Genomic DNA, 25,575 nt, shown 5'->3' with positions numbered 1-25,575 from the left:
ATTTTTAGTGTAGATATTTGTAGTTTAATTAGCATACATGATCCTTTTTTGAATACATGATAAACAAGTTTTGGAACAGCAGTGACAATGTCAATGTAGAGCCAGTGACTACAGCAGCCTCTAAGGCAAAACAAAGAGAAGACATTAAAAACAATGCTGGTGGTGTTTGAGTACATGTCCATTGTAACACAAGATAAACTATGTGAGAAAAAAAGAAAGTGCATCACAAATTAAGTAGCTACATATAAGAAATATCTGAAATCACAAAGACATTACCTGGTAAATTAAAATTTAAACTGACATCTAAAATTGAAGCCTGAAAATTGTGGACTGCTTTCATAAACGAACATAATATCAGAAGGTACATCAAAGTGCCAATTGAGTGGAAAGCAGCATACATTTTGGACAGGTCACCAGTCCATATAGTGCATTATACTGTAGTTACTGACAACTGGACAGGATTTAACTCATCTGCTTTCCTAACTGGCTGACTTCGAGGTCCGATTGGGTTTGAGATATTTTTGATTATGTAACACAGAAAAAACTAGATTGAAAAGTGTGCCACATGTCATAAATTGTCTTGTTATTCCTTCCTAGCAAAGTGGACCGTTCCACAGCAAAAGCAGAAGAGCAGAAACACAAGTTTGACCTGCAGAACAATACAATAGATGGCATGTTGTTCAACTGTCGAATCTCAGCAACACGTTGCCTGTAAATTACTGTTTAAAGTAGATCAAATAGCCAAAGGACAGCACATCTGGTATTCTTTCTATAATTCAACATACAGGAGGAGTATCAATATTTTAACTAAATTCTCCAAACAGTTGGACCTCTGTGAAAATGCATGGAGCAACCACTACTTTGGACACCCTACCCTGTTTGAAATACATTTTTGAAGTAAGACCAAGCAAGTTTACTCCTTTAGTGGTGTGAATAATTTCTTCGGACTTTTAAATCATAAATAACAAAAATCATTATGTGATGCATGACTTCCCAAACCTGAGATCTGCTCATTGAACCTCAGTATGCTGCCAGTCCTTGCTGGTCATAGGAAGATCTTCAGAATTATTCCATTTCCTTGAAACCATCTCTAAAAATCTACCTCTTACACTCCTATTGTAACCACGGGCCAATACCCCCCTACTGGCAGTTAATGAGACATGCAGCCCTTTTATCATTATTGCGGACCAGATCAAACCCAGTGGAGTGAATAACTACAAACACCATTTGGGTTACATACCAAATATATTTAAAATGTCATATATATATATATATATATATAATTTTAAATATATTTGGTATTACCAGTCTGAAGCCTGTCAAACATGAGTGCAATGCTACAAAAGAAGTGTTTTTTCCTTTTTTTGTGGTTGCAGTCATTCATCCTATCCCTTTATGCAATCATTTAAATCCACCAACTTTACTGCTAACATGTGGCTGCAGCAGCAAGCAAGCAGCACTAGAAAAGTTCAACAGGTTAAGGAACAGAAGTGGTCAAAAGGTCAGACAGGTTGTCAACAAACACCACTACTCATTATGCTAATTGTGAAGACAAATATGGCACACATTAAAAAAAATGTATCAGATAATATGTCTAGATTTGGGGTTTGATGAAATTCATAGGCAAAATTACATTTTGCACCACTAGTGGATGAAGCTGTAAAAACCATTACAGCTTCAGTTGAGTTTCTTACCACGTCACTCCACTATAAACAGCTTTAATATATCATCCACACAGGAGAAATTAGGCGCTTCACACTCGAAAAGGGAAAGTTGCTTCTTCATTACTTGTTGAGATGCTGACGATTTAGGTTTTGCTTTCTAATACGTCTGAACTGCAGAAGCCAATACATCTATTGAGAGCTGCTCTTGTGATGGCAAACCCACAGCTACACCTGAGCAAGCAGGAGTGTGGTCGCAAAGCCACAGTACTGATCCCTGTCAAGCTTGATTGACATAAACACGGCTCATGAAAGGATAGTTATTTTTAGATTAAGTTTCAAAAAAAAATTTCAGCGGTGATGCAGTGTAGACAAGTTTCCACTGAGTGGCAGTAAAATCATTGTATCCAATGTGAACCACGTGTTAGTTTCACTGCTCCAAATCTGAACATTAACTTCTGCCAGTCTTTTGCCATCTCATTTACAGCGCAGGTTCAGTGCACAACTTCTGGGGTACACTCGGAGATATTCGTTGTTTTAAATGGTAAATTCAACACAACATTTTCTCTGACTACAACTCACAAAGTCTGACTGTGTCAAACATCATTTATGTCATCCATGTCTTTATGCAATCTATTTTGATTTATGTCACACTCTCCTGAGGAATATGTGATACAACAGTGGGGTAACAGCATCCAGATGGTGCAAGAGACCAACAAGCCCCGTGGAGTTCAGCAAACAGCGAACAATCAGGCCTCCAATAAGCCCCAACTGAGGACCTGCCAAAATGCTGGATATGTCTATTTGTGTACTCGAGACATGGGGTTTAAATCTTATTGAATCAGTATAAAATAACTGTTGCTATGCTCCAAATGACCTAATTAACTAATGACTGGACCTATTAGCCCACAGAGTGGTTAAACAGCTTATTTGGGGCAGAATGACACATATACCACACCAATAGGGATTACTCACCAACGTAATGTCCCTTGCCCTCTCGAAACGGAGGTCCAATAGGCCCTTTCATCATGGGCTGCATGTACTTCATGTGAGGTATGGGGGGATAGCCTCCAGCAAGAGCACGCCCCCCAAGCATCAGCAGCACACAGACAGGAGCCAACAGCATGGTCACCAGCATCCCAGGCGTCAGGTGTCACACACAAAGAACTGGAGGAAATAGAAGAAGAAGAAGATGCTTAATATGGACTTTAGTGCCTTTTACACCCAAAGTGATGGTGAGCAATGGAACCATAGGGGTGTAACAAAGGAAGGAATGTCACGATTATGCTTCATTGAAAAACACTTTATTTGAGATACTTGATTATAATTTCCCCTTGTGAAATATGTATCCATTGTTAATGGGCTAAAACAGTTGAAATAATTAACTTCAGGTTCTTCGAAGTCATACCATGATATCAGATCTCTTCTGCTGTGAAGATGTTGCCTTATAAATTCTCTACATACTCAACAACAATATAGACAAACCCCAGGACATGAACGTGTCCTGCTATGTGCCACTTGGTCAAACACAAACACTATCTCCAGCACTGGTGAAGTATAAATAAGGATACCTTACGTTTTATATGTGCAAACGCATCGATACAACTTATATATCTTTATTTTAAGCATGTTCCGTGTGTATGTTCCTGCTGCCAGTTGCTATCCTCGTACAGTATGTGGTTACCACTTGGCTGAGCCCGTGTTTGGTCTAGATGGCCCTTGGCAACGGTGACAGGCAATTCTGTTGACTTTAATTTACCTCAGGAAGAAATGACCACATCGCCCCCTGCAAAATATTTTCACAACCGTGGTCAGGTGCGAAGAGGAGGAAACCACCAGAGGACAGTTAGCGTGTTTGTGTATCGTGAGTGAGCAGCTGTAGGTGTGCAGGATTGAGCCCTAACCAGTGAAACGATGTGTGAAAATGGCATTCATCTCCCCTCCGGCTCATCCCTGAGCTGTTATCGTCAGCTCACCTTGGACTGATGACTGTATGGAGTTATTTTGTGAGGATGTGGGATGCAAAATATAATTTCAGGCTCAGGCTGCTCGCTTTTAAATGCCAACAATGTCACGCTCTTCTTAAGCATGGAAATTATTTAAGGGTGGGAGAAAGCATCGCATAGCCATGAAAAACAATATGCTCTAAATTTCTTTCCATTAATCTGCTGGGGATTTATTGACAAACCGTTGTGTCATACATTCACAGCACTGTACAACAATAAAAAAAAAAAAAGAAGATGGGTGACAACAACAACACCAAGCGAGGGACAGACTGTAAAGCAAGCAAAGCAAATAAGACACATGAGAGACACACTCTGCCACGGAAGCAGGTTTAATTTGTACTTATACTCATTCTGAGTCATTAATTTAAAGCACCTCTCTAACCATGCAACATGTAGGTGTCAAAATCATACTACACACCATTAAGCCATATCAAGGCCTCAGTCTGAGCACGGAGGCAACATCTTGTGTCTGATCATATAAAATAATCATTTGCATCCCTTTCTAATCTCTCACTTCATATAACTTGTTACTGTCATTGTGTTGTTGGTGTGCTTGTTAGTCTCTTCAGGTATGGTCTCAGTTTGGATTGCAAAAAATTCACTCTTAGTTTATTTTGAGGCAGAGCAGGGACACAAGCATGAGTTGACATTTTGTAAAATGAAAATCTCATAGCATTACACAACAGTTAATTAGCAGCAGGACTGTGAGTAAACTGGGAGTTTATTGCAGACTTTAAATCACAAGTACTTAGAAAAAGGTGAGTTCATTGCCACCACATGTGCTGAGATTAAGTTGGTTTTACAGCTTTGCTCTTGCTGTTGTCTGTGATTGTGTAGTAACCACATAGTTAGACAGTCAAATTCTTGTTTTAATGCCATTTATCAAAGTGAATTTGAGCTGTTTTTTGTGATTAGTCATGAAAATGTATATCTTTGGTTGAGGCTTTTTACGTTGCTGTGTGTTGATGGAGTCTTTGCGAGGGAGAACCAAAGATTTCCAAAACGTTTTCACGTCAAAGCATTAACGATGTAAAAAGAAAAGGAGAAAGCAGAAACAAAGCTGTTAGGAGAAATAAACAGGAGAAAGAGAGAGCAGTATTGGTGGGACAGTGTTTTGGTCGTTGGCCGACTTTCTGGCTGGCTGGCAGCAAAGCTCGTCTGGTATGGGGGTCTGTGGTTTTGGTAGAGATGCAATTTAACAGGCGGTTGTGGATACCCGCCATTCTGCAGGCGTCAAACACGATGAGGAACCGGGAGCTGTGCATGAACAGGGACCAGTCAGAGACAGGCGGTTCGCAGACTTTCACAATCTGTTTATCAAGTGTTTTGGTTGAAAAGCTCTGCAGGCAATGTTAAAAAATCTCACGCAATCCCCGCTGGCTGGCCACCATGAGCCACTGCTGGCTGGACCGAAACTCGTACATGCTCTCGCACACAAGAACACCCACGTAACACAACACACGCTCTTGGTATGCATGAGAACACAGTATACCTCTGGTAAGTGGTTACGCACGGTGTCTTGAAAAACACTGGTTCATTTTTGCCCATTTTCACATAAAATCAACTTCATTGAAAACACACCAGAACAAAACGCTGGATTTGAGAGGGGATGGGAGTTAATGATGAATCAAAGCCTCTCTCAGACATTAAACATGAGCCGCATCCAAAGTTACAGTGAAAAAGCTTCATCTGGCAGGCTGAGTGACGCTTTATATAAAACAGATCTAAATGGAAAAAAAAATCTCCGCACACATTATAGTAATAGACAAAAAGACACAAAGAAAGAAAAAGCAGAAAAGAAAAGTCACATTAATGAGGAAAGACGGGACAGGCTGACCGCTACGTGTAAAAGGGCACTACCGACTCTAATATACATCTGATAGTCATCACCTTGCTGTTCATACTTCCAGACAGCTCTATTTATGATGCCCGCATCCATGGCTGGATGATGAGAAAGGTGCTATTTGTACTCATTTTGTGTTACTTTGTAGCGCCTCTTTGGCTGTTTTGAATCTACTTTGCTGTCGTTTTGCATCTCAATTTGCTGCCTCAGGGACTGGGCAGCTTGACGCCACTGATTTAACTATGACGTGGGCATCATATCAATGAGCGCTTGAAGATAATGTGATGTCATCTGTGCCAAAGTTGAAATCATGCCAGAAGTGAAACTTTCAACAGGATAATGGTCCTGAGTACACGAGATAATCCACCAAGGAGTGGCTCAATACGAAGAAATGGAGAGTTATGAAGCGGCGTAGTCAAAACCTTGATTTGAATTCTATTGAAATGATGTGGGAGGATTTGAAATGGGCGGTAGATGCAAGAAAAATCCTTAAACATCTTGCATCTGAGGGTATTTTGCACGGAAGACTGAAGACAAAATTTTCAGCAAGCCAGAAACAAGAAGGTCTATCCATTCATTATCTAAACACTCTTTATCCTGAACAGGGTTACAGATAACTTCAAGCGAAGGTTGGGTAAACCTTGGACAGGTCACCAGTAAAACAATAACTAATTTCTGCTAAAGAGGCAATACTAGCTTCTGTTGCCAAGGGTGTAATTGCTTTTTCCTCATGAGAATATCACATCTATTAATATTTGTGTTGAATAAATCATTGGAAATGCACATTTCTCTTGTGTTGCTACAAATGACCTTTATCTGCATGGTTTCAAAAGAGGATCAAGAGTCTCAAAAAATAGGACAAAAAAAGCAAATCATTTCAATGGGATGTATTGGCTTTTTTGTATGAATGGGACCTTCAGTGTCTTGGACAGTGGAGATTAAAATGATGAGATGATAATAGATCTGGAAGGAATAATTACAAGATATTTTTGTAAGTAATTCACTTCCATAGCTTTAATACATTTTCAGTGACATTTGGCAGATGAAACACACTATGCACTTTAGTATTTTGTTAAAAATGGAGATGAAATGAGGCTGAAACTCCTGTACACATATTATATTTTGTACTACAGCACACAATACAAAATAGCATATGAAACCATCAAAGAAAGCTTGAGATGCAGTTTTAATATTTCATGAATACAATATATATTGTCTGATTGAAATGCCTTTTGCTAATTCTACTGTGTTTTTAATGAAAGGTTATTCCATTGGTGCACATAAGGAACATAGAGAGACCTCCCACTTCCCCACTAATGGTAAACCTCACAAATCTGTCTCCAGACCAGCTGGTAACCGGAAACTTGCAGTCTTCACCTTTCTTGAACACGTGTTGATGCCACCTAAACAGAGCCTAATCTGCATAGGCTTTGGGCCGCCAGAACAGACTTAACAGCTTCCAAATCTAAATTCAGCAGCATCTCCAGTGGCCTGCTCAGACAAGCAGAGGAGACACAGACAACCCTGCTGAGTGCAAGCCAAGCACAGACTTCCCTAACTGCTCCGTCTACCCACTAATGAAATCAGCAGCGCCGGGGAGGTGAGGTTGAAGGTGCTTTGCCTCTATTTCCCTTAAGCTGTACATGTGTGGATCCAGACTGCCAGACATTTCCTAAACCACGTGCCACAGGGAGATTATAGGTACACCAAGGGTGAGGATTCGGTGTCACGGAGGGAAGAGGAGGTGGTTGTTTTTGTGGTGAACATTTGAGCCATTTCTTGAGTGGAGGAATCATCACCTCAATATCACGTGCTGTGTAAAGACAGCTTTTTTACGAAAACACCAAATGGTTCAACCACAACCGAGGTTCATGATGGTTAAATAGTTACAACCGCAGGACTCGCAGTGAGCTGCACTTAAAACCTGAGCAAGTATTTTAGCTGATTCACCCAATTCTGACAAACCTTAGCCACAACCATGACCACAACCATTCCTAACTGTAACTATGAACCCCCACACGGCTGCTCAGCTATTATTTAACCACAGCCATCCTCCTTCACCAAACTCCCTTTGTGTGAATTTAGCAGGGAAACGTTGGAAACGTTAAACAGAGATAATGATATTTAATCACCAGAGAGGAAGAAAGGCATACTTTTCAAAGTCACTTAATACATTTGTGCTTTATTATTCAATCTGTAGTCTAGACATGTGAGTATTACCGGATTTGACAGATTTGTACAAAAAAACGACGTGCACCTGCAAATGTTAGGAAAATGTTTTAAACACACAAACAGGCGCAGAAGGTGTTTAAAGTAGCTCCATTGACTAATGACCTGTGTATGCCTTGTTTTATACATAGATAAGAGATTGAGGGAAGGAGAGAGAAGAAAGTGAGAGCAGCAGTCACACAACACAGTTCTTATTGAGTAGGAGGGTGTGTGTGTGTGTGTGTGTGTGTGTGTGTGTGTGTGTGTGTGTGTGTGTGTGTGTGTGTGTGTGTGTGTGTGTGTGTGTGTGTGTGTGTGTGTGTGTGTAAGGAAATTGAGCGTACTGGGGTTTTATTTCGAGAATCACCTTGTTTTGAATGAGGTAATCCCTCCATCAGCCTGAGCGGCGCTTTGACGTGTCAGCTAGTGTCATATTTTGAGTAGTGGTCACAGCTCTTGGTTGGCTTTGAACGCACACATTATTACGCAACACAGTGCAAATGGGCACTGGGGAAACAGTATGGCTGTTCACGTGATGTGTCCATGTGTGTGTATAAATAAAAGTAGCCACAAAGCTAATGCATATATAATGAGATGTTAACATCTGTTACTTCACTCAGCTGGAAAGTGTTGGGAAGGTTTGGTTGCTTCGCAGGAAAAAAAAACTGTCCCCTCTGCCTCGCCACAATAAAAGCCCTAATGTTCTCTTATTTGTATTTCCACTGAATCATAATTTAAGTACACAGCGGTCATTACAAACATTGTAAATGACGCTTTGTAAGGTCGAGACATGATGTATCATATTTATGTTGATTCACACATTGACCACACTGTAACAGCACAAGGTATGCAAGTATAACTCAAAAAATATAGAGACACACCAAATCAGACAGCTCTCAGGAAGCCACTGACTCACAGACGTCATCCATCATCTGGGTGGGATACTACCACCCAGAGAGAGAAGATTGAAAGAGCACTCTTGAACTTTTCACATGCACAGGTGTGTTCATGCGCAATAACATCTTTGTTTTATGTCAGTCTGTAACACCTGCCTGTCTATCATCTGTTTTGTCTTCTGTTGCAACAGCTTGTTTTCAAACGAATCAATCTTTATGTTATATAGGAAGAAGCAGAATAGAAGATGGCAATTATGTAGAGGGAGCTGAAGACAGGACCTCACTTTGCTTCAGGAGGGAAAAAAAACAAAAAACAACCTTATATTATAGAAAGTAGGTGGAGAAAAAGAGAAGAGCCTCATCAATTCAAGGAAATGGTACCTGTGGAGCTGGGCTGTGTTTTCCTAACATCCCTGAAGGTTGAAGCGGGTGAGAAAAAGAGCTGAGAGGGGTGCGTTTATGTTGATGGAGTGGTCAGATGGAACACGTAGGAGTGAAAAGAAATGGATGGTGTAGGTCGTGCAAAGTGTGGGGGGAGAAAGACAGGTTGTGGAGAGGGGAGAGGAGCAATGGGGTCAGAAAGAGGGTTAATTTCTTAATGACTTCACTCGGAGGAACACGTTTAACACCCCGGGGCACTTATCTAAGTGCAGAAGCAGACATGCTTCATAAAATGAGGCAGGGTGATGTATTGTACATGTGAGAGTGAGTGTGTGTGTGTGTGCGTGTGTGTGTGTGTGTACTCAGGGACAAAAGGTGAAGCAGTCAAAGTGAAGCTAATTTGTCACAGAATAATTAAGCTGTAGGACCTCACATATGTACAGCTGCATGTGAAACAGAGCCCGTGCTGCTTTACCGATTCATGCTCTATCACCTCATCTTTCTGTGTAGCATTTGTATATGCAGCATAAAGCAGAGGCACATTGTAACAGTTTGCAAAACTCACGCCCCATCCTGCCGAGAAGCGGGTTACAGAATGAGGAGTTGTGAGCGGGAGAAAGCGAGAGTCTGTCAGGCAGACACGGACAGCTATACCTTTCCGCCTGCACCTTCAGTGCACCTAAACTCAATATGAGCGCCTGATTAGGTAATCGAGAGGAAAGAGTAAAAAAAAAAAAAAAAAAAAAAAAATCTCATAAAGGGCGGTCTGCTTCCACCTTTCTAGAGCAGCCTTTCGATGCAGCCGGGCAGGCCACTGACAGCACACTTCCACACTCTCAAAAACGGACATTACTAGCCTCGTATAGTTTTTCTCATCGTGCGAAAAATGAATACAAAGATAGAGATTTATGGATTGGGATATGTAACCATAAAGGGAGTAGTGTGTTAGAGGGCACTGTGGAGATGACCTCACCTCAGAAGGAAAACTCAGAGGACACCCAGTAATATAATCTCCTGTAAATCAGAATGATCACTCTGTCTCATTGCTTCGCAGGTCTCGGCTGGCAAACGCAGCTCTTTTCTCTCCCTCTCCCATTCCCCTTATTTTCTCTTTCTTTAACCCCCCCCCCCCCTTCCTCCCTCCCCCGCTCTCTGTGCCGCTCATTTCTGGTGTGAATACTTTTACTGTTTGCTGCCCAAGCAGGACGGAGCAAAGGCAATTATATTTCTGCTGCTAATGACAGTAGATATACGGAGAAGAACATAAAGGAACAAATGTCATAAAGGAGTGAAGGTTTGTATACAGATTATAATGAAAAAGGTTTATTAATGAAAATCCATTGTATTTTTTTTTTTTTAATATAATAGGAAACAACAGCAACTTCGTATTTGTAGCCTACAGCTATGGATTTTAAAGGCTATGCAATAACTGTCGTTGGCAGAGTAGCTGTGGCTGGCTAGTGTGAGTACATTTTCAAACTTAGTGAGTAACTGTGTTAGCTGTGCTCTTAATGTTTCATGCTAACTTGGTTAAAATCAAGAAATTTGACAAAGGATTTTAATCATAGTCTGTATATAAAAATGGATGTAGCTTCAGGGTGTGAAAAGTAAAGCCAATGTGGAAGTGCCATAAAGTGCAATACTACTGAGGGTCCCAGGGGGCTGGCTGATAAAGACTCCCATTCAAGTACAAAGTCAAAAGATTTTTTTTCCACAAGTTATCATGGTGTCATTAGCTAAATTCACTAATTCTGACAATAATCCTATGATTAATTTGATATTACGCCTTAAAAAGTGTTACATTTGAGGGCATGTCCGCTTTGATTGACAGGCCTGGGGTGTAGTCAGTGTAAGTATAAGTTAGTAGTAAGTTAGTGAGCCAGCAAGTTGAAGGTTTAGTTTACATCGCAGCAGATACATGTTTAATCCATTCAAAGCACTTTTTTTAAGTTATGTTTTGGGGTTTTCTAAAGGTTGTAAAAAGTCGTTCCATGTCAGTCTTTTTAGAGGGCCATGCATTTCAGCAAGTGGAGGAAGCTACGGCTGATAACCCCGGACTGTCGCATCACTGTTCAAGGTCAGGGTTTAGTGAACAGTCATTTGTTCAAACAGGTTGGTGCTGTGCAGGATCAAGGATAGGACGCATGGCTCTAATGTACTGGGCTGAGCTTGGTCTTGTTTCTGAGCCATGTCTCTAAGTAGCTGTTACCTTGATCCCTTCACTGGTTGGGTTGCTTCGCTTCTACCAGATTGGCGCCTCTGAAATGTGCATTAGACACAGGTCAGGGAAAGGCACAGAAAACCGACAACGTTAAGAAAAAGAAAAGGGCTCGAAACAATCCACCATGCAAAAAATGATTCATAATTTCCCCTCTAATGAGTTTCTCAGTCAGCTTTTTACAACACGGCTTCATTATTTCCTGACTGAGTGTCAAAATATTCATGGTGGCAGTTCATCCAAAGTCAAAGCTGGCTATGGTGAGGAGTCAAAGCCCATGTGGAGAGGGAGCACATGGGTCTATTTAAGATTCAGCGCTCTGAAGGTGAGAAATGTTCTGGGGCCCTGAAATAAGGGGGCTAAACCCGGAACAATCACACACCATCAATTGTTCCATTCTTTTTTTGCCAGGACTGGAAAAAATCCCAAACTGCACGTAGCTGGGGCTAACCTCCAGGAAGGAAAAGCCCAGAAAAATCCTCCAGTAGGCTGTTTCTATCAAAGGATTCCACAGTTTGACGCTCCATGAAAACACTGGGCTATTACTGCTCACGTTGTCAAAGGTGATGGCAGTGGAGGGGGACTGAAACCTGGGCCAGGGGACGAGGAGAGGAGGAAGAAAAAGAGCGAAGTGCCTTGGACTGTAAACATGATTGAAGCAGAAGAAGGGGAGGAGGAAACAAAAAGCCATGGAGGAGACATGAAGTCATTACAAAAGGCTGAAAGAAAAACAGAGACGGAGGAGAGAAATGAAAAAGAAGAGGAAAGTAAAAGCTTTCCCTCTTGATCTCCCTTCTGACCTACTTCAGATGCGTGCTCCGCCAATCATCTCACACACTCGGCTGGCAGCAGAAACAGCCTCGCGTACATGCACGTGTCGCACACACACAAACACACACAAGCATTGGCAGCAAAACAGAGAGGGAGGCCTGTTTTTCTGTCTAAGATGGAGGGAAGGAGTAAAAGAAGGAGTAGAAGGGAGATTATAATTTAATAAGGGGCAGGAAATCTTGGTCAAATCCCCCTGAAGGAGTTGAAATGCCTCCGTGCTGGAGGCTACTGTACTTTAGACTGACTGAGCTCCATCTGAATGGGCTTCTCTGGCACAGGCAGTGGGACAGACAACCAGAAAACAGACAATAGACCAGGAAGAAAGAAATTCCACTATACCGTTGTTTTGGAGTCATATTCTGACATGGTTTATCTACCTAGCAGTTTGTAAATCCACAGTATGAGCTACATGATTTCTGCTGAATCGAAACGGATTCATTTTGTAGTTAGCATGGAGGTGAATAAACAGCTAATCTGGACATATTTTGGTGAATACTAAAAGCGTGTGGAGGTTTGAGCTTTAAAAACAAGTTTTTATAAGGACAAGATCGAACAGTTTGTTATCTTAAATACGGGCTTACATAAGTGTAGTTAGCATAAGTAGCAATAGCCACATGAACTGAAGAAAGCAAGCACACAAAAGAGAAATGACATCACAACTCAAAAACTGCAAAAACACTTACCACATAACAACTGTTATGTCTCCAGTGAATCTTTACGTAATAAATCCAGACAATGGATAAAAAGCTGCTACTGTGGCCACAAGTCGGTGAATAATTGAAGATAAAAGCACAGATTTTTCCAAAGATTTTCTTGAATCAGTTCTCTTAGAAACAGTGACAAAAAGCAGACGGTTAGGAAGAGGGGCAAAGAAAGCTGGACCTCCTGATGAGGTGTTTACTACTAGTTTTACTTTGCTGTGTCAAGATCAAATGTAGTGTAACAATAGTACAAGTACAAGCAGAAAAACAAATGACAACGTATGCAAACTGAATTAGTACTGTCAGTATCACAGCAATTTATGTTTCCTAATATCAGCAAAACATTAGCCACTGTAAGCAACTGGTCATATCACACCGAGTGAGACTGTAGCAGCGAAACAAACTCCATCTCGTCATTATCTTACTATTATATGAATTCCCCCTTTCATTTGTAGCTTATATTATTAGCCACTCGTGGTTCTACCATAAAACCAGAATAAAAAATAACTAAACACAAGTGAAAATGACAAGTAAACTGCAATATCCGAGTAACTACAGGTTCTCCCATTTCTCTCTGGCAAAATTCGGCCTGAAGGTCACAAAGACACAAGCCCCTGTTGACAGTTAACAACAAAACGGCATAACGAAGTGCACTGTGGGCTTGAAAAAAAAAAAAAAACCACCAGTCATATATTTCCAAGAGGGTGACATTTGTATGAATGCACAGGTGACCAACAGTTTTGCTCCGCTATGTCTTGTTGCATTTCCACGCTTTTTCTTTACAAAAATAAAAATGAAGACATACAGGAAATAAGATAGCAAGTGAACTTGTTGTTCAAGGACTCAGTGTGAGGAGGTGTCAGTAGATGAGCAGGTGAGATTGAAGGACATACAGTGAAATACAGTTATGTTTCTGTTTTGTAGAGTGCTTGGCAGTCTTTGTATAACACCTACTGTAGCTACTGGTTTTAGGAGACTGGATCATACAGACTAGCTGCGAGGGTAAAGGTAACACGTTGAACTGCGCCCCTTTTTCCCCCTCCAAGTTCTTTTGTCTTCATCTCTGCTCGAGAGAGAAATCTGCTCAATCCCTCTGTTCAGAAATCCACCCACATGTTTTGTATGGATATTCATTAGACGGTTTGAATACCATTAACAATTCATTGGCCCCCAGTTGATTGATCACTCACTTAAAACACAGCTGACCTCAGCTGGTTGTTTCAGGCTTCAGACTTAGCCAGCTGAAAAGAACCCACAGAGCGCCTCTCACACACACACACACACACACACACACACACACACACACACACACACACACACACACACACACACACACACACACACACACACACACACACACACACACACACACACACACACACACACACATTAACCAGACCACCAGCATACAGCACATAGTCCCCTCTGACTTTGGTCCTTGCTGAAGCCCACCCCACCCATCAGGATCAATGCATGTCTTTATTAGCTGCTGGCTGAGACTGCTGGCTGTGTAAGAAGACCCTGCCAGTTCTGGCCTCACACCTCCCAAAATCTACTGCTGGGCTGTATAAACATGGCTCTGTGTGTGTGTGTGTGTGTGTGTGTGTGTGTGTGTGTGTGTGTGTGTGTGTGTGTGTGTGTGTGTGTGTGTGTGTGTGTGTGTGTGTGTGTGTGTGTGTGTGTGTGTGTGTGTGGACATGTTCTGTCTGTGCCGTTGTTAAGATGTGTTAAAGTAAGATTCAGGAGAACAGAGAAAGATTTAAAAAGCTGGAGTGCCGGATGAACTTTAGAAACAAGTCATCCTTCACATTTAGTGTTATAATTTTTCAGGACTTTCCGAGCAGTTCCTTGCGGGGTTGTTGAAACAGCAGTTCAGAGCAGGCATGTGATAAGTGTGATTTTTACTGGGTCTACATCTGTGCAGTCATAATCAGTCTGCTTTTATTAGTATGAAACGCATAAAAGAAGATATTTTTGCTGCTGGACTGCACACAATGGGCCGTGTAAAACCGGTGCGAAAACCCAAGTGATGTGTCCCATCGGAGTCGTGTATAGGGGGCCCTGGCCGGGTCCTATGAAGGCTATAAGAGCCACCAGAGAGCAGCACAGGTCAGAGCAGATGGTATCAGGGGCTCTGGGAGGTGTCAGACACTCAGGAGGGTGACAAATTGAGCACCAGGGATCGCACCAAGTGCTATTTCACACTGCAGCGCATTACTAGATGTCTGATTAAGTTTGTGATTTCACACTGAGATACAGCCTCAAGCACAATACATGCGTGCCTGCAAGTTCTACATACATACTGTACTGCACACTGAACAACACATTGACATATAAGCAGCTATTCCAGCTATAAGAGCTTTTAAACACATAATGTAAAATGTAGTTCTTTTTATTTAATTCATTTAATTTAGATATTGTTACTCAAATAGGAATAGATAGTGTACCTTGTTGTGGACTAATTGTGGCAGCAGACTAATACACATTTTTGTGCCCTTATGTATGTGGGATTGACGAAATAAACGGCATCCATTCTAATAAAGGAATTTGGCTATAGAGCTCTGTAGCACAGAGCCACAAAGCTCGGCTCGGTTAGATACATGGGTCTGCTTGTTAGTTGTTTTGGTCTTTGTGTGGAAGTTGTTACCCCAGCTTCCTTCCACCATGCAAAAACATGCATGTCAGGTTAATTGGTGATTCTAAATTGACCGTAGGTGTGAATACCCCATCTTCACCCAGAGGCAGCTGGGATAGGCTCCAGCCCACAATTCACAGAAAATTTCAATGACAAACACAATAAATAATAAACAGAATATATAACAACAAAAAGTAATAAAATCTGTTTCGGTGTCTGGCTCTGATTGATTCATTTGTACACACTAAAAATGCACTCAGTAGCTTCCTCACAGATGTTTCCATGAGGACCTACACAGTTCAATTACAAACAGGCCGACACATAAACTTGGCAATATCGTGACAATGATCCTCCACAAGCAAATGTTAGCAACTGTTAACATATTCATTTAGATGATCTGAAATCGTATTTGGATTGTTTGTAGGCGTTCCTTGTCATATACCTGGTTTTAGACAGACACACTGAGCGTACTGTTCGCTCATTTCCATGTGAGCAAGTGCGGCTCTGCAGATGTGTTTGTTAAATATCGAGGATGAAAAGAGACAGAAATAAGCCAGTTTGCCAGAAGCACTGCGCCTTGTTTCAATAATCACACTTTGTACACTGAAGTGGGGAAGGAAACAAAAAGTGACTAAATAAAACGCAGATCTGCAGCCATGCAGGCCAAGACAACATAAGGATTAGCTGCAGTGTAACAGCAGCAGAGTTTCACGCTCATACTGCCAGACACAGGGCATAACGAACAGAACAGTGTGCCGGCTTGTTTTTGTCACAGTGTTACTGTCCTGGCTGTCCCTCTCATCTATGCATTGTCTTGTCTGTTAAGATGAACTGAGGTGAGTGAGGGAAACATTAAAAAGTGTGTTGGATGTTGGACTGAGGAGTGTGGGAGGTGAGAAGGGAAAAGATAGCGGAGGAATAAATCAACCCAAGCTTGGAGGAGGACAGGAGAAAAAGTGCCTCATAGATACAGTACAGGGGTTAAGTCAATATTTCCGCCCTAAAAAACGTACGTTGGGAAAGAAAATGTCCGTTTTCTCTTTATCTCTCTGTCGCGCTTCCTCTCTCAAACTGCTTCTCCCTCTGACCTTGCCTCCTGTGCTGTCAACACCCCTCCACTTTCGTGACACTAATCGCGATCATGGTGACTCCCTGTTCAGTTCCCTTTCTGCGTGATTGATTACATCAGGGCTTCTTTTCATATTAAAACCAGATCTCCTCATTCTTCCTCTCTTATCTTCTCGGCCCAGTCATCAGGAGCTGATCAGGGACACACAGTGGAATGTTCCAGCAGCTACGAGACAAGACATAATGACGAAGATTAAAGGCGGCGTCAGTCCACATTGTCAGTGTGGGACAGTTCAGGGGGGACGGAAAGCGCTGAATAACATTCTGCAATTTGAACTTTCAAAGTACTTCTATAGTGTCTGTGTGCTATATGAGAGCCTGTATGTCCAAAATTTGATTTAATCCAGTGAAAAGGAATTATTTGCACATCTGTTCCTGCTGTAAGCACAAAAAAATCAGGACAAATTTATGATTAATGGGCTGTAAAAGTGTCTGGTCTGCTCCCTAGAATGTCAAACTTGAGCAGTGTTCATCGGGAAGAAGGAAAAAAAACAAAAACCAAAGAAGCATTTAATGACAACAAACATTCAGATAATTGTGTAGTGTTGAATGAACTCCATTTCCTTGTTCACCTGCCTCATGGAATTCCTGCAGCGCTGCCAAGAGCCAATAAAAAGGCACATTCAACCTCTGCGAGGCTAGACGCAATAATAACCTTCTCATTTGGTATTATGTAGCAAATAGTTAAAATTAAGTGGAAATACAGAAACAATTGAGACATATTTTCTGTGTTTTTGAATAGCGGGATGTGTGCTTGATCTTTTAATCAGAGTATATCAGTGTATCTGACATGATGGAGCCGAGTTTGGGAGGTTATGATAAGACTGACGGATGCTTTATCAGTCCACATGCATCTAATGGTTCATTAAGGGGTGATTCTCAAAATCAGATATGTGTTTATCTCAGACCTGGCAGCCAGAAGAAGGGGACATTCTTCAGAGTCTGGAGTTAGTTTAGATTGATGGGCCCTCGCTTAGATAATCACCAGACCAAAGGAGGGCTGAAGCAGCTTCTTTGTCTCTACTTGGCAGCTGGAGGGGACGGGAGGATTGGTGGGAGGAATATGAGAGTTAGAGAGGAATAAAACTTACACCACAGACATGAGAATGAGACACATCCTTGGATACTGGAGTAGCAGTGGGGGAGGATGGCGCGATGCTGAGAGGCGGCAGAGGCCAGGCTCCTTAAACAGAGCCTATCCAAAGCAAATAAATCGAAACAGACGCAGAAACCGGCCCTGTTGTCTTTACAGGCAGCACAAGGTGCACATGTTCTTTACAGAACAGTTCAGGCCTTTGAAACATCTGGATGATGGACATGTTGTTCTGTCTGAGCTTTACAAGTTTTCCACAACTTTGGATTTGCTTGTGGAGTTTTCTGGTTACTTTCAGCTCATTGTTTTGGTTTTTTTTCAGCCCACAGCAGGCAGCAAATTTCTGCAGAAGAAGCTCTAAAAATGCTACATGTATGCTACCTGCCCAGCACCAGACAACAGACACACTAAGTTAGGGACTAGCTATTAAGTATAGTGTACAGTTAGTGTATTAAAAGTGAGATATTTCCTTCAGGAAATAATGAACAAAGGTCACAAAGTTCAAAGGACAGTTAATAGTAGGGGTCCAAATGAATTCTATTGTGCAATATCTGATAGACGAGTAAACATGCAAGCTTTTGCTAACATATCAGCCTATTTTAGAGGTGATAATATGTCTGTCATGTTTACAGATTTCTTCTGCTGCCCTCAAGTGCCCAAAAAAAAAATCACCATTTATTAGAAAAAGTTTTAAAAAAGCTTAATTACAGCGAGTTCCTTTGAACACAATAACTTCTTTGTGCAGTGTGACACATAACGGGTCTAATATGGAACATCAATAAAGAAGAGAGAGTGAAAGGTATACCTTCATGAAGTCATATACAGTGCTTCCAGTGAACTGAACCTCTTCAAGCTGTGTTATTACTCCAAACAAACCTAAATGACCGACCTGCCAAAATAAGGAACGAGAGGGATGGGAAGGGGAATCGAGGGAGAAGTGGGTGTTGAGCAGCCTCTTCCACCAAGTTTGTTTACAAGCTGTCAGTCTGCAAATAAGTGCAAAGTGGAGCGAAGGGGCAAAGGGCCAAGTGCGGTCGGAATAACGCCGGTCGGGAGCAGTGAATCAGATGACGATGTGATGCTGCCCTGTCCAAGGCAGATGCCTCCAATCGACGTGCAGGTGTGCGTGAGATCATCGATGAGAAAATGCATCATTTCCTCCGGGATACACCCTTGTTAATGACCTGTCAGGTTTTACACACAGTAGACTTTATGTTCTGTTAAACACCTGACACGTTAACAGCTACACAACGCGACTGAGTCAGTTCTTCAGTGATTTATCTGTTTTCTCAAGGCCGTGTTTTTTACTCCTTCTTATGGTGAGGTAAAAAGTACAGACCTACACGGCAGACAGGTTTAACAGTTTGCCATTCCAAATGTCTGAGCAGGAGATATCATCTGCATGCTGATTAAGGGACTTGAACTGCGTCCACCGAACTGAGACCGACTTCCAGCAGACTGACACAGCAGCTTAAACGCAAGGACTCAGAGAGGCAGTGGAGAAAGAGAGGTAGACAGGATGGGAGAGAGAGGGAGAGAGGGAAAGCTGCTTGAGCTCTTCGGATGACAGAGAGCAGGCCGCTGCAGGAAACCTCAAGCTCCTTCGTTCACTGTGGTCTGAGAACATAAAAAAGCTCCACATCGTTTGATCTCCAGACTTGAATACGTCTCTCAGCTTCATATAAAAAATAATACATCTTTGGAAACCATATTCCTCAATTATTCCCCCCTTACTCCCCCCACTTCTCTCTCTCTCTATACCTCTCCCCCCCCCTCTTCTTCCCCTTCCTCCCACATTAGCAATTCTGTCTTTGATATCAAAGTGGACTAAAGATTAAAGTCTGGGTGCTGGGGAAGAGTTGTGTGGTATGGGGCAGCCCGGCACTCTGCCACAGTTTTAGATGGTGCCTGATCCACGGAGTTATTCGCCCTCTGTCTGCCCACTGGTAACTCTGTTCTAGTGACCAAAGATGGCAGAGGAATAAAGAAGGGCTTTTGTTTCCTCTTATCCAAGCTGACATACCCAACATGAAATGACTGCTCCACACCCGCGTCCTACTCGAGATGCCTCCATGAGACCAAGAAACCTCCTTCTTCTGCTCACACCTTGTGCTTCAACATCTCTGGAAAAATTTAAAAGTCTGTGTCTGGGAGGAATGTGACCCTGCAACACTGTAAAAGCAAGAAATATCTAAGCTTTTCTTTGAACCTTCCGCCTGGTCTCCATCTTCACATTTATCGGCCGCCATCTGCCCACCAGCTAAGCACCTGTCAGTCAAAAGCCACCAGACCATCACTGCCTCCTCGCCGCCAACGGTGCGCACATGGCGACCCATCGTGACCCAGGAAATGTAGCCAATTACGAAGCACTTGGAAAGTTCAGAGGGACAAAATCTCATGTCAGACACTTTCAAGGATCATGTTTGTTCCCCCTGTCACTCAGCTGATCTGTGGAAGTTCCTTTACCACAGATCTGTCTGCACGTAGTATTTTTTTTTTTTTACCCTCACTGAGAAGTTTTAAGCAACTTTTCAGGAACATGTGACCCTTTGCTTTCTTAGTGTTTTAGTTAATTGTTTCTATGACAACAGTGAAGGCAAGTATAAGACAAAATGTCATGCCTTTTGTTTTAAGTAAATGTTAATATTTTTTATTGAAATGGTGTTGTGCTTTCTCTTCATTATATAAGCAGAGGCGGCCTTACCCTCATTAGAGACAGGATAGTGAATATAGGCTCAAAAATACACCACTACTCGCTAAAGCAGTCAGAAAGCACACAATATGTGCTAATGGTTGTCGATTATAATAGAAAATCTGTTAATTTCTTATTTCTTAAAATAGTGAACAAATGTTCAGTTTAATGGTTTTCGTTTTTACATTAGTTTCTCCTTATTCCTGGGGCTGGAGGATGCAAACGGGATCAAGAGGACCCACACAAACAGAGTTATTCAATTCATTCAGATTTGAGATATTTCACAATTGTCTCAAGCACAAATATTAACATCATCGCTGCAGGGTCAGGGGCTTAGTAATATTAGAATACATTCTCTGGGAATAATGTCTGTGCGGAATTATGTGCCAATCAACTTTATACAGTAGTTGAAGAAATATTTCAAAGATAAGTGAAGAATTATGACCTGTTGGTGGCACTCAGAAGTCTGAAGAGTCAGGAGATGACCTTAATGAATTGGATTCATCCTCTGTGTACTATGGATATCTGTAACAAATATCATGGCCAGGGGTGAAGTGCTATTTGTTAAAGTAGCTCACCTGTGCCGCAAACACGCATGAGCACACAATTAAATTGCTGCTGTTTCTGAATCAGAAAAACCACTGTGGTGGTACATTTACATACAACAGCCAATAATGTGCATTTCATTACATAAATTTAAGCCAACAATACAATTCTGCCACTTTCCGTGATTGTTCTAGATTATACATCGAAAGTGTTTGTCTGATTTCAGTCAGAACAGGTTCCTGCAAATGTTTCACAATAAAAGCTTTGTTAAGAAATTAAGTGTTTCTCGAAACGTAAATTCTCAAGGACTTTTAATTTGAAATGAATACAGGAAGTGTGGAGTTTGTATTAAGGCATAATGAATTAAGTAGTGGATTAAAACAAGTCTTTGAGTTGACATTGTAAATCAATCTATACATCTTAAATGTGTTTATCAGCTCTCTTGCATGACATACACTTTAGAGGTGACTGGATCTTCAAGCACTTAAAAAAAATGTCAATGAATGGTGATGGAAATCCATCCAGTTGTAGCTGAGTTACGTCAGTATGGACTAAATTGGTGGACCAACATTGTTTTCCTTAGAACCGTGTCTCAAGGCACAAAAAGTAGACTTCCTAATATCACTAGTTTCAATGAAATGACCTAATAAAAGTAGAATTTCACTCGAACAACATTTTCATCCCATTGGCAGACATTTAGAAACAGATGTAACTAATAAATGACATGCACATTTTGTACTGTAGAAGACCCAGTCCCAGGCTAAACCACTACAACTCACTCCACATTTGCAAAGGGCAAAAGGGAACATCATCATTTGTGAAAACTGTTACCATCACCGACTTCAAAGAAATGGAGGACGGAGCAACAGAGAGGGAGTGTTTGCATCAGTGGAAAGCCTCAACCCATCCTCTAATGGTACCAGGCCCATTTCCATACCGCATCCTGGCTTTCTTATCCTCCCTGACCTTATAAAACCTTCGGAGGCATCACAGTCGTCGGGTGAAAACAGAAAGAAGAAAAAAGTTGGTTTTAGCAAGAGAGCCATGTATTTTATAAGTAATTCAATTGGCTGTATTCACTGCTCACTGAAGACACGTGTTTGTTAGAAGAGCTTTAGACTTGTCAGTTTAAGATATGCAAATTTTCACAAGGATACTGAGGATTTTGTCCAACAGTGACAACATGCACATGCGAATATACACATAGAATACTACAACAATAAAAGTATTAAGGATTCATTTATTTTAATCAAACTGAAGATACAGCAGGCAGAACACCTATACAGAGTGTGAGATATTCTCCAGCACACGACCCCGAATACTTCTACGAGAAACAGGGACAGAGGAGGAGACGAGGGGTTCTGGTGCACTCTGCTGAAGATATTATCTTGTTCCTCAAACCTGCCGTTTAATGGAAATCCTAGGCCTTAGCCAAACTACACGCCTGTCTTTAGGTATGAACCTCCACACGGATCCACGCCCCCTCCTCCCCTTTCTCTCATTCCACCAAATATTTTCATAGGACATCTGACTGCAGTGGCTTGCTATTAGTTCCACAGGTGTGGAGAGACAAACTCCATTAAAACACCAAGGGACATTCCACCACTGCACTTGCCATGGGCCCAATACATGTCAGACCTTCCATCCCTCTGTTATATCATACAATTCATCAGTTCAATGCTTTTCAATATCTGTCCATTGCCATGAATGTAATCAGCCACCAGATTTCCGAATGATATCAATTTAATGGCTAAACTTTTGGATTTCCCTGTGTATGAACATGTGTCTGTGTGTATGTGTGAGCGAGTATGTTTATTGCTACAGTAGCTGGAAATATGCAACCAGTCTTCTCGACTGTGAGCTGTTGTTGTTTTAAGCCCCTTGGAGGTCTCTGTATCACTCCCACTCAAGCTGGCATGGGATCCAAACTGCAACCAGATGGAGGACTTCTGCCATTGTTTTTCACTTGAGCAGTACAATACTAACGGGCAACACAGAGGAGAGCGGAGATGGGTACGTGCATCATCGACCAAACCTGAAATCTGTGCTCGAAGGGCATGCGGTACACGATGGTAACGCAATGCATGTCTAGTCTTTTTATTTTATTTTCCGCCCGTCTGGTTATTAGTCTCTTCCCTTTGTTCTCTCATTGCTCATGCAAACATCATTTTCTTATTTCCAATCTTAAAGAGTCTGATTATGACAGCACAGTAATGAAGGAGCATGTAAGAATTAGACCATCAAACGCAGATATGATGGCCCGTCCTGAGATAGAGGAATTACTGCCTGCAGCCCGCAATCGACCCCGAAATGACTCAAAGTCCCGCATATGTAAATTGCCCACAAAACCTCTCCTTCCTTTCAAATCATTCATCTGCTGCTGAGAAACCATAACCCCGGGCCCCGTCTGACGTGTCTCTTTAGCGCAACTGTGTATGGTTTGGAAACCGGCGTGTTTACTTAGGTTTGGAGCGGTAGGAGTGAAAACCCCAACACTCTTTCTTTGTATGTGTGTGTGTGTTTTTGTTTTTTTTATTTCTATGCAAAACAAAATGAGATGGGGACAGGAGACATCGAGTCAAACCATGAGCTTAAGAAAACGTTACGTCTGTTGGAGGTGCAGGTGATGCGTGTCCAGGGGGAGGTTTGCGGTGGGCGGGTATAAAAGCAGAACAAGCTAATATGTGTTCTGTAAAGCAGAGGTAATGACTTTTGAATGGTCTGTAAAAAAAATTCTGAGGTCTGAGCTTCAGAACGTGTGAGGGCGGCTGTGCATAGATGCATGTAGATGTATGTGTACATGTTCGGTATATTGATGGAATACCAGCTGTAGGAATCAACATAGGTCAGTGAACCACCCGGATCGCCACGGACACTCTTAGATTTCTGTGTCATTCAAATTTCAATACAAATGAGTTGAAGTAGTGTGCATGGAGCTGAAAAAAATATATATTAAAAAATTCCTACAACAAGATCGCTTACCAGAATCACAGTTCTCATCACTGAGTAATTCATAGACCTCGCTGTGAAAAGTTTTCATTGGAACCGCTTCCTCCCAAGAAATAGTCCCCATGCTCGATAAGACACCTGATAGTGAAGTCTAAGGATTGTCCAGGGTAATACTGTAACCAGGGGTGGAGGAAAGTCAATGTTCTGCAAGTCAAAAGTGTGTCTTCAGTGTCTTAAGTCCAATACTTTGACTACTGTATGTCTCAAGCAAGAGGGATATAAAAAGGCTTCAGGAGGATGCCAAGTCATTCCAGGTCAATTGGTTAAAATTCAACTGAAGCCCTGAGTCAGTTATGGTAAAGTAAAATAAAAGATTTGAGACCAAATTAAGTCACTTGAGTCCACATGTCTGGTAATGACATTGTTTCTAGGAAGACATGTTTAAGACATGTTTTTATTTCTGTGAACACCATCAATGAAATATCATTCATCTGTATTGTACTTCAGCGGAGGCAGAAACCTCAGACACAGATATCCCAACCTGGGCAAGTAAAACCAAAACCATGTGCAAAGTTAGGCAACGCTGGAGGTTAGTGAGAAAATGTGCTTTTGTAATTTGGGTAAAATTAGTTTTTAAAGGGTTACAAGGATCTGACTGAGACATTACATTTAACAAATGGAAGAAAAGAGATCGAGACAGTAAAAAAAAAAGATGGGTGCAAGGCATAAAGTCAAGGAGCGGTGATTATCCAACATCTCCATCGTCCTGCTCCATATTTGCACTCGCCCGGCTTTGCTCACGCTGGCCAGGATCGCATGGTATGAGAGAGCAGTGTTTAGACGGCTTTTCACAGCTCCTCAGTTGAGAACAGTGCAAATAGACGTAATGCCAAAATAACAGTCGTCGGAATGCAACGATGCATGTGTGGTTGTTGGCCTTGGACGGAGATTTAAGGTCATGAGGCAGACGGATAAACTCTCTCCTTTTCCTGTTCCACGTTGGTCTGGTCTGTCACATTTTCGGAGGAGGTTGTGTCAGAGGGGAGTCTGGGGTCTCAACGAGAGGGGGAGCGGGTGGCGGGTTGGGGGGTGAGTAACTGAGTCAAACAAGAGTAGCGTACGGCTGATGGTTCACACATCAGGGTGGAGTATTAGCACGAGCGAAAAGGTAGCAAAGTGCGACAGGGTCAAACATCTCGTGAAATGTTTCCTGGCTGCCAACAACACAAAATTGCATCACTGCCTTCAAGCCCACAGGACAACATGGACGGGAAATATCTCACATTTAGCCGGGGGAAGAATTAAAGTGATAAGGGTGGCAAGGATACAAAGCTTTTGCACCTTCCTGCTATCACTAAATCATCTTCACAGACTGGAGAACTTGCCTCTGGCTCGCAGGGAAGAGCAGCGAGGGGGAATGACATGAAAAAGATTCAAAGTGCAGACGTGAAAACAAACATTGTCTGACTTACTTTTCCTGCATTTTCTCCCCACTACCCCCTTTACCACTCACCTCCCCATGCCATAACTTTGTCTCCCCCTGTCTCCCCTGGACAAGGTATTATAACGGCTGTGGTTTTTATTGGAATGACTTAAATGGCTCTTAAAATACCATTTGAATGATGGGTGCTGGTGTCTGCTCTGTCCTGTGTGTGTGTCTGTATGTGTTTATGTGTGAGTGTGTGCAGGCTCCAGACCCCGTTTCCATCAGCGATGCCAAATTTCTTTCACCCACCCACCCACCCATCCCCTCCCCCTTCCCCCAATCCTTCCACCCCCACTTCTTG

General features: G+C 42.0%; 1 protein-coding gene across 1 annotated transcript in view; it reads right to left on the bottom strand.

The window, feature by feature from the left end:
* The window catches only part of col8a2 (collagen, type VIII, alpha 2), a 46,521-nt gene that overhangs the window by 5,710 nt on the left and 15,236 nt on the right, over positions 1–25,575 (bottom strand). Inside the window, exon 2 of the mRNA XM_069699008.1 lies at positions 2,637–2,828. Within this exon, the coding sequence (XP_069555109.1) occupies positions 2,637–2,799 (163 nt within the window). The 5' untranslated portion in view covers positions 2,800–2,828. The remainder of the gene's footprint in view (positions 1–2,636; positions 2,829–25,575) is intronic.

Source organism: Brachyistius frenatus, unplaced genomic scaffold (assembly GCF_029030835.1).
Source record: "Brachyistius frenatus isolate BFR_SWC_R1_liver_20210118 unplaced genomic scaffold, ASM2903083v1 Contig_2, whole genome shotgun sequence".
NCBI lineage: Eukaryota > Metazoa > Chordata > Actinopteri > Embiotocidae > Brachyistius > Brachyistius frenatus.
This window is presented reverse-complemented; position numbering and strand designations above follow the sequence as displayed.